At 42.1% G+C, this 19389-nt stretch overlaps 1 protein-coding gene across 1 annotated transcript in view; it reads left to right on the top strand.

The window, feature by feature from the left end:
* The window catches only part of LOC131478683 (probable ubiquitin carboxyl-terminal hydrolase FAF-X), a 148310-nt gene extending 128921 nt beyond the window's left edge, over positions 1-19389 (top strand). The window contains 8 exon segments of the mRNA XM_058659269.1: positions 374-1124; positions 2448-2571; positions 3149-3374; positions 4154-4283; positions 8149-8334; positions 8653-8873; positions 8960-9048; positions 18843-19389. Of these exon segments, the coding sequence (XP_058515252.1) occupies positions 374-1124; positions 2448-2571; positions 3149-3374; positions 4154-4283; positions 8149-8334; positions 8653-8873; positions 8960-9048; positions 18843-19389 (2274 nt within the window).

Raw genomic sequence — 19389 nt, 5'->3', positions numbered from 1 at the left:
TTGGTTCTATCCACCGAGATTTTGTTTTGGTCTTGCTAACCATTGTTTAAAAGTCTGTTACAATGGGGCTTGGCGGCGTGGCCTGGTGGCTAAGGTCCTTGCCTTGATCCCATATGGCCGCTGGTTCTAATCCCGGCAGCTCCACTTCCTCTCTGTCTCTCCTCCTCTCAGTATATCTGACTTTGTAATAAAAAATAAAATAAATCTTTAAAAAAAAAAAAAAAAAAAAAAAAAAAAAAAAAGTCTGTTACAATGAAATTACTGTAGTGCTGTTATTAAGCTTTAAGTGAATCTAAATTGGTTGAAAACATTATATTTTTTAAATTTTATTTGGATTACAAGATAACATGCATGTGCATTTTGCCTACTACAGGTTGACACAGTAAAGCGCTTGCTAATTAAAAAATTACCTGCTGTGCTTGCTATCCAACTGAAAAGATTTGACTATGATTGGGAAAAACAATGCGCAATCAAATTCAATGATTATTTTGAATTTCCACGTGAGCTAGACATGGAACCTTACACAGTTGCAGGTGTTGCAAAACTAGAAGGAGATAATATGAGTCCAGAGAGTCAGTTGATTAAACAGAATGAGCAGTTTGAAAATCAGACAGTAAGAAGCACAAAATACAGACTGGTGGGTGTGCTGGTACACAGTGGTCAAGCAAGTGGTGGACATTATTATTCATACATCATTCAAAGAAATAATAAAGACATGCAGAAAGAACACTGGTATAAATTTGATGATGGAGATGTAACGGAATGCAAAATGGATGATGATGAAGAAATGAAAAGTCAGTGTTTTGGTGGAGAATACATGGGAGAAGCACCTGATCATATGATGAAATGTATGTCATATAGGAGACAGAAAAGATGGTGGAATGCATATATACTTTTTTATGAAAGAATGGACACAATAGGTGAAGATACAGAGATGATAAGATATATATCACATCTGACTATTACAAGACCCCATCAGATAATTATGTCGCCAGCTATTGAGAGGAATGTACGGAAGCAAAATGTGCAGTTCATGCATAATCAAATGCAATATAGTTTAGAGTATTTTCAGTTTGTGAAAAAGCTGCTTACATGTAACAGTGTTTACTTAAATCCTGGTCCAGGTGAGTTTCTGGAATTTGCTTATTGATAAAGTATTGTTTTACATGTAGGTTCTGAGTAGATATCAAAATCTGTTTTACAGCTGTTTCTTCAATTTGCATCTTTTTGTTGAATTATGATTCAAGGTTCGTGTAATGAGTCACCACTTTTTTTTCACTGTTCTGGGCTAGCAGCCTGCTCCTGGTTCTAATTGGTTTTTTTTTTTAAAGATTTATTTATTTTATTACAAAGTCAGATATACAGAGAGGAGGAGAGACAGAGAGGAAGATCTTCCGTCCGATGATTCACTCCCCAAGTGAGCCGCAACGGCCAGTGCTGCGCTGATCGAAAGCTGGGAGCCAGGAATCTCTTCCGGGTCTCCCACACGGGTACAGGGTCCCAAAGCATTGGGCCGTCCTCGACTGCTTTCCCAGGCCACAAGCAGGGAGCTGGATGGGAAGTGGAGCTGCCGGGATTAGAACCGGCGCCCATATGGGATCCTGGCACGTTCAAGGTGAGGACTTTAGCTGCTAGGCCACGCCGCCGGGCCCGGTTCTAATTGCTTTAAAGTAAACAATTTAAGGCATTTGTTCATTTGAACAGCAGCCTTAATACTTAGATAGAAGAGCTTTGATTTGTTGTATTTTTTTCAATAAAAGCTTCCATTTTATAGCTGACTTAGTAGGTTGTTAATATTCACTGTGCGAGCCCAGTGTGGTAGCCTGGTGGCTAACTCCTTACCTCACAAGTGGCAAAATCCCATATGGGTGCCAGTTTGTGTCCCAGCTGCTCTACTTCCCATCCAGCTCCCTGCTGTAGCCTGCGAAAGCAGTCAAGGACAGTCCAAACTGGACTGGGAAAGTCCAAACCCTGAACCCACTTGGAGGACCTAGAAGAAGCTCCTGGCTTCGAATTGGCTCACCTCAGCTGTTGCAGCCACTCGGACAGAAGACCTTTCACTATGTCTCGCCTTCTCTGTAAACCTGACTTTCCAGTAAGAATAAGTAAAGTTTACATAAATATACACACACACATATATCCACTATGCTTACTTTGAACTAACTAAAGATTTACTGGATTCTTATTTACTTAAAGGGTTTGTGAAGCAGATCTTTCTAAAAAACGGTTGCAACAACCAGACCTGGGCCAGTCCAAACACTTCAGTCATCTTCCGCTCTATTCCCGGGTGTATAAGCAGGAAGTTGGTTCAGAAATTGAAACTGGCACTGCAACATGGGCTGACAGTATTGGAAGTAGCAGCTTTATCTGCTGTGCCATAACACTATCCCAGATTTTATTTGATAGGAAATTTGAAAATAAATTATGTTGGTACTTCTCTTTCAAAGGACAAGATCACCTGTTACCTGAAGCAGAAGAAATCACTATGATTAGCATTCAGCTTGCCGCTAGATTCCTGTTTACCACTGGATTTCACACCAAGAAGATTGTCCGAGGACCTGCCAGTGACTGGTACATGGCTCTGGATTTGATTTGTGTTGTCTTTATAGTTAGTTTTGACGGTTTATTATACAACATGATTTGTTTTTCTATCATTTTAAATTTCAGAAATCCAGTTAAATGCTCATATTAGTATTAAACACAAAAATCCTGCTACAATCAAACTACTAAATTCAACATGACCAAATTTAGACATCTAACTTTGTGAAAGTATTAGCTTTTAGTAAATTCATATGAGATTTAAAAGTTAAAAATTTGTTACAATGATATGCCATAAGTTACTGTTAACTGAATTCAGATGACATATTACATATCTTGGCTTAACAGCTAAGTCTTATTTATATTTGGAGATGTTACTCTACTTTGAAAAAATTACCAAAAGTTTCACAGGCAGCTTACATATTCTCATTTCACTCATTTTGTTACTGAAACAGAGGGCTTGTCATTCATTAGATATTTCTGCTAGAAGCAATCATAAGCCTTCATTGTTAGGACATCCTTATTGTTTGTCTTGAAATGTCTATTCCCTAAAGTAATGAAAACCAGTAGATTGATACAAAGTGATATTGAATTAGTATTTCTGTTGCAGGTGTAATGTCCTGTGCATTCTCCTCCGTCACAGCAAGAATGTACGTTTTTGGTTTGTGCATAACATACTTTTCAGTGTGTCAAATCGTTTCTCTGAATATCTTTTGGAGTGCCCTAGTGCAGAAGTCAGGAGCACGTTTGCAAAGCTTATAGTATTTATTGCACATTTTTCCTTGCAAGATGGTTATTGTCCTTCGACCTTTGCATCTCCAGGACCTTGTAGTCAGGTAATTATGTAGTTTCCTATTAGATATTAAATATCTAGAAATAAATTTTGTATTTTACAAGTTCGGATAAACTAACATATGGTCTTGTACCATTAAAATCCGTATGAAAATGTGTACTTTATTATAGGTAATTTGATACTTCACCTTATACCTAAGTAGATTTTTTTCCTTGATTTTAATGTATTGAAGCTTAACTTTAACCCTTTGTTGAATAACTTTAATACAGAGAATCTTGTAGATTTTTACAGTTGCAATAGCTGCAAGGATATACAATGAAGTTTGTCACAATTCCTTGTTCTCTTTTAAAAAGAAAAAGCACTTGTTTCTTGCCATTTTGATAAGCACAATAAAAGAATTTTAAAATATATTTTATAAAAATTTATTTATTTTTCTTGGAAAGTTAGATTTACAGATGGAGGAAAGATGGAAAAACAGATCTTCCTTCTGAGGGTTCACTCCCCAAGTGGCCACAATGACCAGAGCTGAACTGATCCAAAACCAGGAGCTAGAAGCTTCCTCTTTCAGGTCTCACACACAGGTGCAGGGTTCCACGACTGACCCATCAACCACTGCTCTTTCAGGCCACAAGCAGGGAAGCTGGATGGGAAATGGAATAGCTGGAACATGGACTAGTGTCCTTATGGGATTACAACACTGCAAGATGGAAGATTAGCTATTTGAACCACAATACTGGTGCCCTAAGACTTTTTTGTGTAAAAAGAATTACGCTGTTTCTGTTTGGTATTGTTAGCAAAATAATGAATATTTTACTCCTACAGGAATGTTGTAACTTGAGTTTGAGTGATCATTTACTAAGAGCAGTACTAAATCTCCTAAGAAGGGAAGTTTCAGAAAATGGACATCATTTACAGCAGTATTTCAATTTGTTTGTGATGTATGCCAATCTAGGTAAGGAATTACATAATTCTGTTAATTTATAGTTATAAATTAAATGATGGAAACCAGTGTGATCAGGTGATGAGATAATTTGCTCTAAAATTGAAACATATTCCATAGTCATATTAAAGCATACTAAAAATTTTTTGTTTTAACTTTTTAGTGCTGCTTCTCATCTTGAACTGTAATTTAAATAGCTATATTTTTTTCTGACAATATTTAAAGTAAAACTCTGTTTCTCATTCAGGTTTTTATTTCCTCAGTGCTACTTACTAAAAGTATCTCAAATAATTATGGTTCTGACCAGTTTCAGAATTTATTTGTAAAGGTATTTTTAAAGAAACTGAACTTAAATTATTAATACTGTTATGTATTAATGATCAATTAATCATCAATAATTATGAAATTAATAGTACTAATAAATTAAAAATTACTGTGCATCTAAATCTTAATGTTAATGTACATGGATAACATTTGCAAAACTTTGCTCTTAAAAATGTGTAATAAACATGATATAATTTTCAGTACTGTCAACAGATCCTTCTTAGAGCAATCCAATATTTCTCACATTACTTGTTAAAATCTTTTCCAAAGAGACTTCATCATGTGTTCCTAAAATATGCTAATGCCATTTTGTGTTTTGATAGTGTTTAAAATTTTGCTTACTGCTGCCTAGACTGCAGAGATTCAAAGTCTTGTATAAAACATGAAGTCACTTTTTCTTAAAGAAATGGAATACCATTTGATGGATATATAAGTGATTTCAGTGGTTTATTTTGCAAAGGAAATAAAACTTCACATTTTGTGAAACGTGTCACGTCAATTATGCAAAAATGCTAATTTGCTGCCTTTTCATCTAAGGTCTCAATAATGAACACAGGCTTAATTGATTCAGACATTTGGCAGTTTTGTGCAAACTTTTCAAAAAGCATAAAGGGTCCAGAGCAATAGCCTAGTGGCTAAATCTTCACCTTGCATGCCGGGATTCCATATGGGAGCCATTCATCTCCCAGCTGCTCCACTTCCCATCCAGCTCCCTGCTTGTGGCCTGGGAAAGCAGTGGAGGATGGCCCAAAGCCTTGGGACCCTGCGCCTGCATGGGAGACCCAGAAGAGCTCCTGGCTCCTGGCTTCAGATCAGCTCAGCTTCAGCTGTTGCAGCCACTTGGGGAATAAATTAACCAATGACAGATCTTTCTCTCTGCAAATCTGACTTTCAATAACAAAAAGTAAATATTTTTAAATTAAAAATTACCATACACATTTTTATGAAGTTTCCCATGTAAATTTGGTAATCAACTATTAATATGCTCATCTTTTCCCAGAAAAAAAATTCTACAGTTTCTCCTTTTTCATTTCTAACATTTCTCTTCAGCATGACTGTAACTGAGAGTAATATCAGGTTTCAGGATTTTTTGGATTTTAGAAAGGTAAAACAATGCATTTGCTTGTAATACTTTTATGTAATGGTGCTAATATGTCAGCACCCTACAACCATAGATGTTAATATTTATGTAATGAAAAAGGAATGTTTAGCTACAAAGAACTACAAATCAAACCTTAACAGCCTCAGTTAAAAGAATGACAAACTACATGAGAAAATGAGTTGTGACATCAAATTAAGAAAGATCTTTTAGGGGCCTATCACAGTAGCCTAAAGGATAAACTCCTCGCCTTGCATGTGCCAGGATCCCATATCGACACCAATTCTTTTTTTTTTTTTTGACTTTTTTTTATTAATTATTATGCATTATGTGACAGTTTCATAGGCTCTGGGACAGTTGGAGACACCAGTTCTAATCCTGGAGGCCCCACATACCATCCAGCTCCCTCGTTGCAGCTTGGGAAAGAACTGGGAGAATAGCCCAAAGCTGTGGGACCATTCACCCACATGCATGGGAGGCTGTGGGCTCTGGCTTCAATAGATATAAAAATGAAATAAACCTTAAAAAAGTAAAAAAGGAGAATCAAGGTGGTAGAATAGGGTAAGGACACGTTTAAATGGACAGAGAAACATTTAATCAGGATGAAGCAGAGGGCACATTCCAGGAAATAGGAGAGGACAGAACAACAGCAGAAGGGTACCTGGAGACTGACAGACACAGGAAAGCAGCGGACACAACGGTGTGGTGTTGCAGTGACTGATACCCCAGCGGCATTCAGCTAACGGCGATCTGAACTCCACCAGCAGCCGGAGCTCCACCAGCAACCAGGGACTTTCACTGGGAGCTTAGGAGGTGAACCCAGACAAAGAACTGCCCGTCCTGCTGGTCTGTTTGATTTGACCAGGAGCAGAGACAGAGCAGCAGATCCCAGACGGGCAGTGCGAGAACAGGGTGGATTTCACAGCCCAGTCAGCCCCCTAGAGCCGAACTGGGAGCCTTTTGGCTTAAGGAGGCAAATGCAAGGGAAAGGACTGAGCATACGCTGAGCTGGGAGTGAACTCACTTTTGACTCAATGAACTGCATCAGCGTGGCATTCTACGGGTTCCACCCAAGACAGGTCTGGGTAGCCCACACACCTGATGGCCAGCAGATCAACAACTCGAGTAGTGGTACGTCAGGCACCATTTTGTACACTGTGGCAAAAGCTTAAGGACTGCAGGGGACAACAGTGAACTGCAAACGTGCTGAGCTCGCAAGAACTCACTGAGTTCCGTGAATTGCAGGAAAGTAATATCGACCTTGGCTTCATAGGGGTCAAAATAGGTCCGTGTGGCACCCAGACCTAACGTCCAACAGGTTCCGGCAAGATCAGCACCACCAACAACCTAGCTATATACGACACCTGGTGTCTCCCTAATCCTGGGACCTGCTCCAACTGGAAGTGGGAGAAAGGTTGCAGAGACAACGGTGCAGCCTCAGCACGGTATCACAGGAGGTGGAGAGTGGTGAGCCAAGAGCTGGGGCTGTGGAGACCACGGTGGAAATCTGACATAAGAACCCAGACCTGGAACTCGTTGGAGGTTGTGGCACAATAGGCTGCAAGCAAACAGTTGTGTACCAACTGCAGTAAGTAAAATCAAACTGCAGACCTGTGGGTGACACAGCTCAGAAACCTGCCCCAGGGAGAAGACTCTGCTAACCAGAAGTACAAAGACCAACAGCAAAAGAAGAGACAGAGGCACAATGAATATTACTGAAAACTCCCCTGTAAAGGAGCAAAACCCTATGCCAACCTCAGAGTTAACCGCGGAAGACATTGACAAAATGGGGGATACAGAATTCAAAACACTTATTATAAAGCTTCTTATCAACAATGAGAAGCACATAATACATGAGTTCAAGAAATTCAAGGAATTTGTCACACAGGAAATGAGTCAGACGAAAGCTGCTATATCAGAAATGAAGAATACAGTGGCACAAATTAAAAGTACAGTGGAGGGGCCCGGCGGCGTGGCCTAGCGGCTAAAGTCCTTGCCTTGAACGTACTAGGACACCATGTGGACACTGGTTCTAATCCCGGCAGCTCCACTTCCCATCCCTCTCCCTGCCTGTGTCCTGGGAAAGCAGTCGAGGACGGCCCAAAGCCTTGGGACCCTGCACCCGCGTGGGAGACCTGGAAGAGGTTCCTGGCTCCTGGCATCGGATCGGCGCAGCACCGGCCCGTTGCGGCTCACTTGGGGAGTGAGTCGTCGGACGGAAGATCTTCCTCTCTGTCTCTCCGCCTCTCTGTATATCTGACTTTGTAATAAAAATAAATCTTTTTAAAAAAAATGAATGCAACTTTGCTAATTGCATAGCACTATTCTTTCTTAACCTTCTTGCCCTTCTTTTCTCCATTCTTTTTATAGGCATGGCAGAAAAGACCATCTGAAGTTGAGTGCACCTGGTATTTTTATGCACTATTCCAAATTTATACTTTCTTCTCCTTACAGGCCTGGCAGAAAAGACACAGCTTTTGAAGTTGAGTGTACCTGCTACTTTTATGCTTGTTTCTTTAGATGAAGGGCCAGGTCCTCCAATCAAGTATCAGTATGCTGAATTAGGCAAGTTATATTCAGTGGTGTCTCAGTTAATCCGTTGCTGCAGTGTTTCATCAAGAATGCAATCTTGAATCAACGGTAAAGTAGAATGTTTCATGTTTCTAATTTTTCAGTAATGAGAGTCATATAATACCTTACCCATAGTAATTCTAAAGACATTAAAATGAAAAAACCAAAATATTTTATAAAATCTAGAATATTTCATCTTAACATAAAATAAATATTATTATAAACATTTTTATATGTTGTCTCCAGTTTTAGTATTTATATTTTGCATTTTATCATCTTAGAATATCTAGTGATTTAGTAAATTTTTATTGTATTAAGGAAATATAATTTCAAATAGCATTGGGACGAATATGTATTGGCATTTCATTGATGAAAAATCTGTTGTAGGTAATCCTCCTCTTCCTAATCCTTTTGGCGACGCTAATTTATCACAACCCATAATGCCAATTCAGCAAAATGTGGCAGACATTTTATTTGTGAGAACGAGTTATGTAAAGAAAATTATTGAAGACTGTAGTAATTCTGAGGAGACCATCAAATTACTTTGTTTTTGCTGCTGGGAGAATCCTCAGTTCTCATCTACTGTCCTCAGTGAACTTCTCTGGCAGGTTAAAGTAAAATAAACATTTATAAGTCTTTTTTTTTTTTTCAGTATTTCTTCCAGTAAGTAAATTAATGTTTTACCTATTTTTAGGTTACATATTCATATACATGTGAGCTTTGGCCCTGTTTGGATCTACTTCTGCAAATTTTACTGATTGAAGATTCCTGGCAGACTCACAGGTAGGTACTCCTTGTTATCAATATTATTTTAGTTTCTCAGTTTCTTGAAAGTAACTGTCAGGGGCCAAAAATATTCTCACCTTTTTAGCTCTTTTTAATGGTTTATATTAATATATATAATATATATTATATTGTAATTATAAATTATTCATGTTATATATTATATTAAAATTTTGTATTAACATATTCCTATGTGATATTATGTATTAATATATATGGAATAGTAGATTACAATTTTATTTCCATACTTTTTAAAATTCCTACTGCAATTTCTTATCTATTGTTAGTTTTTCCTTGCATTTAATGTTTTTATTTTACATTTGAAAGAAAACTAGCATACATTGGCTTTGCGTAAGTATTTAATTATATAGTGTTAAATATGTTTTACAATTAATTACAGTAGAAAATATTTAGTAATTTATAAATAATCTTTAGCCTATACATTCTGATATATGAGAAATCATTACTAATTTTTTTTTGTATTTAAATTGTCCTGCTTACAGTCCTGTAAACATATTCCAGCATTGGTCTACAATAAAATTCCGTTTGAAAATAATGGCATAAAATTTACTGTCCAGCTCATCTGATGTCCTTACTTTTTTGCAATATGATCTCAGCATACATTTATGTTAGGAAAATATGTAAATATTTTCATATTCTGCTCTCCGTTAGACATTACAGTAAACAAAGGAAAAACCTGAATATGCAATTAAGGTTTCAACATAGCAGTGTTTAGAGGTTGACATTGTGGAATTAATAAGTAATTTATCTCCTATAATACCATCTTCCTATATGGGCACCAGTTCCTGTGCTAGCTTCTCTTCTGCTTCTGATCCAGACCACTAGCTGTCCATCATCAATTACTTGGTACACGGAGCCTATAGTAACACATGTGGACTGCAGACTGCTGGTCAATAGCTACCGCATTATTAGTGGCCACCAGACTTCTTATATACCAAGGGTCACATAGGATAAAGGAGGAGGTATTGAGCTTGTCTAAGGAACCCATCAATTGTTTCTATACCCTTGTCTGGAGCTCTTCTGTTTTGTATATCCCACCAAGTGCTTTCATTCACATGCTATCCACTCAGTTGTTCTCATAGAAATGATGTCCAATCAGTTACACAAATGATATCCACTCAGTTCTCATGCAAATATTATCCTATCAGTAGCAATCTTGTACTGGTTGACTTTCTAGGGTCACAATGTCCTTCTACACCAGATCTCTACTAATGGCCTAGGAAAAGCAGTGAAAGATGGCCCAGGTTCTTGCAATCATATGACAGACTAGAGGAAGCACCAAGCTTCTGACTTAAGCCTGGCTCACACCTCACCATTTCACCCATCTAGGGACTGAATGAGCAAGTAGAGGAACTCTTTTTTTTGGTCTCACACCCAAATCTGAAATAAATAAATCCTTTTTACAAAACCAACTGCAGTGTGTTAAAAAATATTAAAACCGAACCTATAATCATTTATGTAACATGCATACAGTTGGTATTTTAAAATTTGTTACTTGGGCCCGGCGGCGTGGCCTAGTGGCTAAAGTCCTCTCCTTGAACATACTAGGACACCATGTGGACACTGGTTCTATTCCCGGCAGCTCCACTTCCCATCCAGCTCCCTGCTTGTGGCCTGGGAAAGCAGTGGAGGACGGCCCAAGGCCTTGGGACCCTGCACCCGCGTGGGAGACCTGGAAGAGGTTCCTGGCTTCAGATTAAGTTAGCTCTGCCCTTGGTGGGCATCTGGGGAGTGAATGTGATGGAAGATATTTCTGTCTGCTTCTCTCTAAAAATCTGCCTTTCTAATAAAAATAAATGTTTAAAAATAATCCAAAAACATGCTATTTAAAAAGTAACAAATATTTTTAAATTTTTTTATATATATATTTATTTATTTTATTATAAAGTCAGATATACACAGAGGAGGAGAGACAGAGAGGAAGATCTTCCGGCCGATGATTCACTCCCCAAGTGAGCGCAACGGCCCGTGCTGCACTGATCCAAACTCGGGAACCAGGAGCCTCTTCCGGGTCTCCCACGCGGGTGCAGTGTCCCAAGGCCTTGGGCCGTCCTCGACTGCTTTCCCAGGCCACAAGCAGGGAGCTGGATGGGAAGTGGAGCTGCCGGGACACTGACTGGCACCCAGTTGGAAAGTCAGCATCATTATGCCAGACCGTTAAATAGTGTGTTTTACTTTGGTATCTACTTTTTTTTTTTTACGAATTCTTATAGGCATATAGGGCCTCTCCCTTTAAATCCCTCTTTATCTCATATAATACATGAAGGAAACAATGTGGAAATAATAGTCTCAACAACTTTCCTGTAGCCTTTGAACCTTTTTATCCTAATTAACTATGTAAAGATTATCAAAAATATAATTTAAAAATGGAAAAAAGAAAATTAAAAAACAGAATCCTTATAGGCATATGTTATATAGTTTGTGATTTCTACTATTTGCTTTACATCAGTTAATTGTATCTTGTAATATTGTTTTAGACCAGGAAATGGTAATAATAGAAGAATAACTATTGCATGAATCTGGAAAGTATTGGGAGTATCATACAAAATTAGTAAATTACTACATTGTTAAGTTCAATTTTAAAATATTTTATATAATGAGTATTTATTTGGTAAAAATTATTTGAAGCAGTACAAAGCAGGATAGCAACTTTTGCGCAATAGAAAGAGACAAGAAAATTTATGTTAGCTAAAATTATAAGCAATTGATGCCAGAGATGAGATGGAAATATGGAAATTAAGTATTGATTATGCTTGAAATTAAACATTCCACTAATATTGCCAGAAGAAAATAGCTTATGCATATGTTTTTATCAGAGATTATGAATTTTTAAATTCAAAAAATTTATGTATGAATTTTTATAGGGAAAACTGCTTTTGCTTGGAATGTATTAATATTCTATAGCATATTACAAACCTGCAGATGAGTCTAGAATAGTTACAGATTCACTGGAGCTGAAAAGAAATAATTGACAATTAGTATATCAATCAAGTTTTCGCAGTGTTGCCAGGGTTAATCTATCCACCAACATGGATTCCAACTTCAAGAATTCAGATTTAAAAAAAAAAAAAAAGAATTCAGATTTTTAGCTGCAAAGTATGTCATTTTTATAGTCCATGGGTTCTAGCTTCACCATCTGAAATAAAATTTTGTCAAAACTAATTAGAAGTAAATTGCACTAGGGCCTGGCGCGATAGCGTAGTGGTTAAAGTCCTTACCTTGCATATACCAGGATCCCATATGGGCGCCGGTTCTAATCCCGGCAGCCCCACTTCCCATCCAGCTCCCTGCTTGTGGCCTGGGAAGGCAGTCGAGGGCGGCCCAAAGCCTTGGGACCCTGCACCCGTGTGGGAGACCTGGAAGAGGTTCCTGGCTCCTGGCTTAGGATCAGCGCAGCACCGGCACTTGCAGTCACCTGGGGAGTGAATTATTGAACTGAAGATCGTCCTTTCTGTCTCTGCTCCTCTCTGTACATCTGACTTTCAATAAAAATAGATGTCTTTGGGAGACTGGGAGATGCTCATAACCCTGCAAAAGAAACTGGTTAGCTGTGTTGTTAACGATTTTTTTCATTTGAGAGAGAATAAATTTTTGATGAAAATTGAAGAAGCAAGGGGCCTTGGCGAGACCTACAACAAGTAATATCAGAGGGGTGAGAAGAGGGGCAAGCATAGACATCAGAGGAAACTGAGCCCAAGAATATCAGGGATTGCTATTAGTTTCTGTCAAAACGATCTTTGATGTCTAACAGGTGTTTAGCATTTTTCGCAACTACCCACGATTCGTTCATGTAAAAGCAACATTCCTCGTGGAGGAACATGCAGGTATCTGCCTTTTTTGCTGTAAGAAGGTCCAGGGCCCTTCTGTTCTGGAAAATTACCTGAGCCAAGGAGGTAAGTTGGCGCTGGAGAGAGGCTAGGGAGAGAGCAGTGTTATCTAGGACCGATTTGAGCTCCTCTGACAGCTGCCGAATTGAGGTGATGGAGTATCCCAGGCTCCCTGCTGCTAATCCAAGAGAAGACAAGGAAGCAACTATGGACGCCCCCACAAGTACTGGGAGAAGAACCACATGCCTTCGGCACTCCAATGAAGAAAGCATCCATGGGAACTTCCGGCAGGCAGCTACCTTGCTGCCTGCCGGGGGCCTTGGGATGGCCTCGCCTCAAGCCTGGGAACACACAGTAGCTACCACGTACACGTGGGGAGCTGCTCCCAGATTTGCCGGAACCTCGATGGCTACCCCTTTTCTGGGTGAGTCCCGGGGGTCTGTGTAGCGGGTCTGGGCCTCCCCTACTGCTCGCCATGTGGCTTGAGCTGGGGGGAGGAGCCAGGAAGGGTGGGACTGGGGCCCAAGGACTTGAACTTCCGGCAGGCAGCTACCTTGCTGCCTGCCGGGGGGCCTTGGGATGGCCTCGCCTCAAGCCTGGGAACACACAGTAGCTACCACGTACACGTGGGGAGCTGCTCCCAGATTTGCCGGAACCTCGATGGCTACCCCTTTTCTGGGTGAGTCCCGGGGGTCTGTGTAGCGGGTCTGGGCCTCCCCTACTGCTCGCCATGTGGCTTGAGCTGGGGGGAGGAGCCAGGAAGGGTGGGACTGGGGCCCAAGGACTTGAACTTCCGGCAGGCAGCTACCTTGCTGCCTGCCGGGGGGCCTTGGGATGGCCTCGCCTCAAGCCTGGGAACACACAGTAGCTACCACGTACACGTGGGGAGCTGCTCCCAGATTTGCCGGAACCTCGATGGCTACCCCTTTTCTGGGTGAGTCCCGGGGGTCTGTGTAGCGGGTCTGGGCCTCCCCTACTGCTCGCCATGTGGCTTGAGCTGGGGGGAGGAGCCAGGAAGGGTGGGACTGGGGCCCAAGGACTTGAACTTCCGGCAGGCAGCTACCTTGCTGCCTGCCGGGGGGCCTTGGGATGGCCTCGCCTCAAGCCTGGGAACACACAGTAGCTACCACGTACACGTGGGGAGCTGCTCCAGGGCGGCCAGCGCGCCATTTCGCGCCAGGCTCCGCCTGCTGGCCGCCCGGCCAGAGAATTTTTGACTTTTGGTTCATTGACCTGCTGCCTGGGAGGCTCCCTCCTGAACCCATAGTGCTTGGGGCATGAAGCACTGTGCTTGCTAGTAACCTGATCTCTGAACACCTCAAAGTCTCTTTGGGGATCCCTTCAATCAAAATGGAGGAAACAGAATGCTGGCAATGAGGGAATCCCAAATGAACTTGAGGCTTGCACCTAATGGTCCTCAGAGCAACCAAGGGGAAGGTGCGTGATTTACGGCTAGGAACAGGCCCAATCTGGGAGGTAAGGGGACACCACAACTGGGATGAGGCTCCCACCAAGGAGTGTATGTGCTGGAATGGGGGCTGCGTTCTATCTAGGAAACAGTTGTAGTCACCCTAGGCACTAGTGTGGGCTGGGATTGGATGCACCAGGCCGGTTCAGATCCCAACACCATCTGGTGTTATGGAGAACCAGGGTAGATGTGGGACTGACTAGGCTGGGTCTCACTCCTCTTCTGAGCCATGTGTGAGCTGTTTGTGGGTATGGACGAGCCATGGCTGGGCTGAAACATCCAACATCAAGAGCCAGAATGGGGTGAAAGCCAGCCAGGAAAAACCACTGTTCCTGCTAGGACAGGAGGTGAACTGAGTAGGGTTGGCTCAAGAACCCCCTGGCAAGCGCAAAATCTGGCAATGGGAGGGGTTCTGATGGAGGAGCCTGGGCAACTCCTCTGGCAGGACACAGTCCCTGCAGGTAAGCGCAAGAAGCATGATAGGAAACAGCCCAGAATAGGCCATGGAAAGTTTCCCACGGGCACATATTTGGCACGGGTCAGGAGCAGACCAGGCTGAATCAATTCATGTCAACCACTGGCAAATCCGATCGCCAGAACAGAGTGTGGGATGGTCTGGGTTTGGATGCGACACAACCAGTACACATTATGGAATGCCAGGGCGTGGCTGCCTGTACTGGATGTGAATGCAGCACCCAACCAGCACACGTGAGATCCAGGAAGGAAGGGGCAGAGCTGGCGGGGGGATTAAGGGGCTGGTCCCCTTACCAGTCAGCTACTCCCACTGGAGAGTTTTGGCTGGGATAGAGACAGACCCGACCAAGCAAGGCTATAACACCTGTGCGCTGCATGTGGACTAGATCAGGGCCGCAGCATCAGCTGGCAGAAGCTGGCACTGGGGACTAATTCTGTCGAGTCAAATCTCAGGACCACCTAAAGAGTGCATAAACCGGGACAGAGAGACCTGGGAGGGAAAAGTGGGTTCCCCCTTCTTGGGTCACTATTCCCGTGGGAGGGCATGAAAACTAGGACGGGGGCTGGGATGGCTAGATAGAGAGGCACTCAACAACATCTGTGAGGGCTGGATGGTTGAGTTGGTTAGATAGAACTAAGCTTTAATACCCATTGACACGTACCAGAGCCAAATGGGATGGGGGACAGACTGGTCTTCTGCTATACATACTGGCAAACCAGGGCAGGGGGCGGGCCTGGTGGGGGTTATTGTGGGTCGCCCCTACTAGGCTGCAGCTCCCACTGGTTGATGTAAGGGCCGAACCAGACTGGACTGCAACACCCATTGGTTCCAGTGCAACTCGGGACTGAAAACAGAACCAACCCAGCAATTGCAACCACCAGCTGATCGGGGTGATGGACTGTGCCGGGCCCTGTGCTTGCTAGAACATATAAGAATCTAGTCTGGGAATACCTCAAAGTATCTTTGGAGATCTCCCCAATCAAACTGCTGGACTCAGAACTCTAACCAAGAAAAGACAGAAGACAGAACAGGACAATCATTCATCTCAGCTATATGTTGGCAGCAAATTATGGGGCAAACGGAGACTTTATGATGGACCATATCAATCAGTGGACGACCTCATCGAGCGAAATGGGCAGCAATTCATAACTGGAGAACTATTAACACCACTCGAGCACATATCTCAGAGCATGCCCCACATCCGGGACTTAGGGTGGGCGGGAAACCGGGTGGGGCTTCTCCCTCAATATCCCCCTTTACCTCAGATACGTGATGGAAACAATATGGACATAATAGCATTACCCACTTTCCTATCCCCCTAAACCTTTTTTTTTCCTTCTTTTTCCTTTAACTGTAATTAACTATGTAAAGATTGTCAACAACAATACAATAAAATGGATTATAAAAAAAAAATAAAATAAAAAAAAAAAAATGAAAGGATTAGTGTGTGGCATCAGAATACAAACCCATCACAGGACAGGTAAATGCAAGCTGGCTCTTTGAGTAACCTTAACAATTATTGCATTTGATGTTTGAAAATACTATAGTAACTTTGAATCTAGCTAGGAACCAGGCAAGTGCTAGATTTAACAATTAATTATACTTTACCAATCGTTGCAAGCCCTAAGAGTTTCAGGAAGACACAGCCTGGAACATAAAGCACAGTACTTAAAACATTCTGTTACAAGACTACTAGTCACATTGTAGATGGTACAAGATTTTATCTAGTTTTCATTTACAATAACTCAGCAGTTTATAGTATTCCAACACGATTTTACAGAACTTTATATACTTTAAGGCAGAGGCAAACAATCTACTAACTTATAGGCTAACAAGTCATGTACTGGCAATTGAACACAAGAATCTTAAACAGATGAGCTGAGAAATCCCAAATAACTTGGCAAATGATGAGCAAGGCATGAAATCTGCCTTAGGGCAGTGAGGGTATCCTACCTCAGTGAAGTCTAGCAAAAACTGAAGAGGGAGATGGCAAACATGTCTATCAGGTGCCTGGTCATTGAGATAGGCTGAACAGTTACAGGTTTTCCCTAGGAATACTTCTTTTCTGAGCTTCTAGATTAGTCAGTCACCTAAGCTAATCTGGGGCTCCTGAGAGACCCTGATGGTCACTGTAAGAGAGGGAAGAAGCCAAAGCTAGCTAGGACAGAGAAGGCAGTGTCCAGATGGAAACTTACAGTTTCCCTTCCACTGTGAGGACCACCTGGGGCTCTTCGGTGCTGTTCTGAGCTGTCACCGAAGTCCGTGGATGGCCTTGAGCCTGTGCAAGTTCCTGGACTGCGTCCTGTCCCACGTGGGAGATCCAATGGGAAATGACTGACCTGAAGTACTTGGCCTTCATGGGCAGTCATATCTCCAATGACCTCCTTGGTAGTTGGGGCATGGTCCTGGATGTCCTTTGTGATGATCCTTGGTGAAGTGTCCGTTGCTTCTGCAATGAAGAGCACTTGGGAGGCCTCTGGGGGTCTCACTGGAACTAGGAACACACACCTCTCTCATCCTGCTCTGCCATGGGATCCCCTCCTGGTCTCTGAAGTAAAAGACCATAGTGACCCCTTTAAGAGGATATCAGGGTACATCCAGGTCCCATTTGTAAGTTTCTAAAGTTCTTTCCTAATGTCCAGGGCAGTTAAGAGTCTGCTATCTATACATCACCTATTCTTTACATAGAATCTAATGGAATATACTCAAAGTCATTCCTCAAGCATTTTAGGAAGCTGGAGGATTACTCTGTGGCCATAATCTCAAGGAATTATTTAAAGCAAAATTAAAAGATTTAGCTTAGCAATTCTCAGCTATTAACATTTTCATCCATAAGTCAATTAAAACAGACTACATAGTTTGCCACATAAACATGTACATGCATACCAGCTTACATACTTACATTATAAAACAAAACAGGTTTTGTAACAGCTTTTGAAAAATCTCTTAGATGTTTTAAAGTTACCAGTTATTTAGAATTACATCTTGCTCTCAGCGACCCGAATTAAAGATGTTTTCAGTTGGAACCTGTTCACACCTCCTTCGACATACTTTAACCTGGAAATGTCTTGTAAAACACATAGATTTATCTTATGCTTTGGAGTAATTTAACAGTGGGTTAGGACAACTTTATACCAGAGTATTTTATAAATAACTGTTACATTACATTTAGTTACAGAACAAATTGCATTTTTTCTTTTTCCTCTTTTTTTTTTTAAAGAAAGGCTAAATCACTTATCTCTTACTCCACCCCTCAAAGCTAAGGAGTGGGAAGGAAAGTTAGAGAAATTTAGGCCCTTAGGGTGGCTGGGTGTGGTCAAGTCAAAAGGTAAGTTAGGCCAAAGGTTAAAACAGAAAAAAAAGTTTTAAACAGGAAATCTTTGCTACCCAGTGAAGAGAGCAAACGGAGACCTTTAGACAGAGGGGGATGGAAGGGAGAGAAAAGGCAAGATGGCGGACAGAGGGATGGGGTGGGGGCTGACTGCAGATGGAGGATAAGATGGGGGTTTCTTAGATGACAAAAGAGATGGGGAAAGCACGTGGCGCCAGAGCCCTGGAAGAGGGCACTGGGGTTTCCTACTTCATGGCTAGAAAACTATGGAAAAGACAGACAGAAAGCGGAGAGTGAAGAGGGAATGAGACCTCCCGCCCATTTTTCCTAATGCACACACTAAGCTAGATTCCGGAGGATGTCCGGATCCAGAGTGCCATTAACCAGCCACCTGGAGGAGTTAGCTAGGGAATATTGAGGCCAATCCACATTACAGAGGCGTATTAGAGCTTTACGTTTTAGGTAACGAGCCAATTGAAGGGTTTCTAAATTTGCTAGAAGACAGCCCAAGGGAGTGTTGGGAGGAACTGGCGATGAAAAAATAGCTCCCGTGATTAAGACTCAGGACTGATTACCACAGTGGACCCGGTGGTCCGTGAAAACGACCCAGTGGTCCGACCCAGTGATCAGAAAAAAATGGCTCTCATAGAAGGTCGTCACCCCCTACGTAAGGGACAAGCCAGGCCCCAAAACACCGCCTGTATCTGAAGTTGTTAACAGCCTAGCAGCCCGACTCGGAGGTACAGGGGGCAGTCGGGGGACTTCCAGCCCAGCGGCTAAGAGACACGGCACCCGGCCGGGGTTTACAGAACCGGTCTCCCAAAAACTCCCAGAAGTGGAAGATCAGACCCGGTTAGAGGAGCACAAATGTGCCGAGCCGCACCCAAAACTTCAATGGCTGAGAGGGAACCCTACTTATAACAGTGTATGCATGCAACAACTTAGCATTCGGAAAGATGGGGAATACCTCGTGTGCTCCACGTGGAGATGGAGTACTGGGGAGCACGCGTCTGGGCTACGTCGTTGCTGGATAGAGGCAGATGCTAGTACAGTCAGGTCAGATGAACTCAGGAACGGCCACGTGGAGGTAGAGAATTCTGGAACTGGCAGGAGAAGGCGAGATCAGGAACAGGCCGAAGAAGACGAAAGCAGGAACAGGCCGTTGGAGATGAATTCACAAACCAGCGGGCGGATGGAGATGGATTCTGACGGCTGCTGA

Source organism: Ochotona princeps, chromosome Y (assembly GCF_030435755.1).
Source record: "Ochotona princeps isolate mOchPri1 chromosome Y, mOchPri1.hap1, whole genome shotgun sequence".
In the NCBI taxonomy this organism is placed as follows: domain Eukaryota; kingdom Metazoa; phylum Chordata; class Mammalia; order Lagomorpha; family Ochotonidae; genus Ochotona; species Ochotona princeps.
This window is presented reverse-complemented; position numbering and strand designations above follow the sequence as displayed.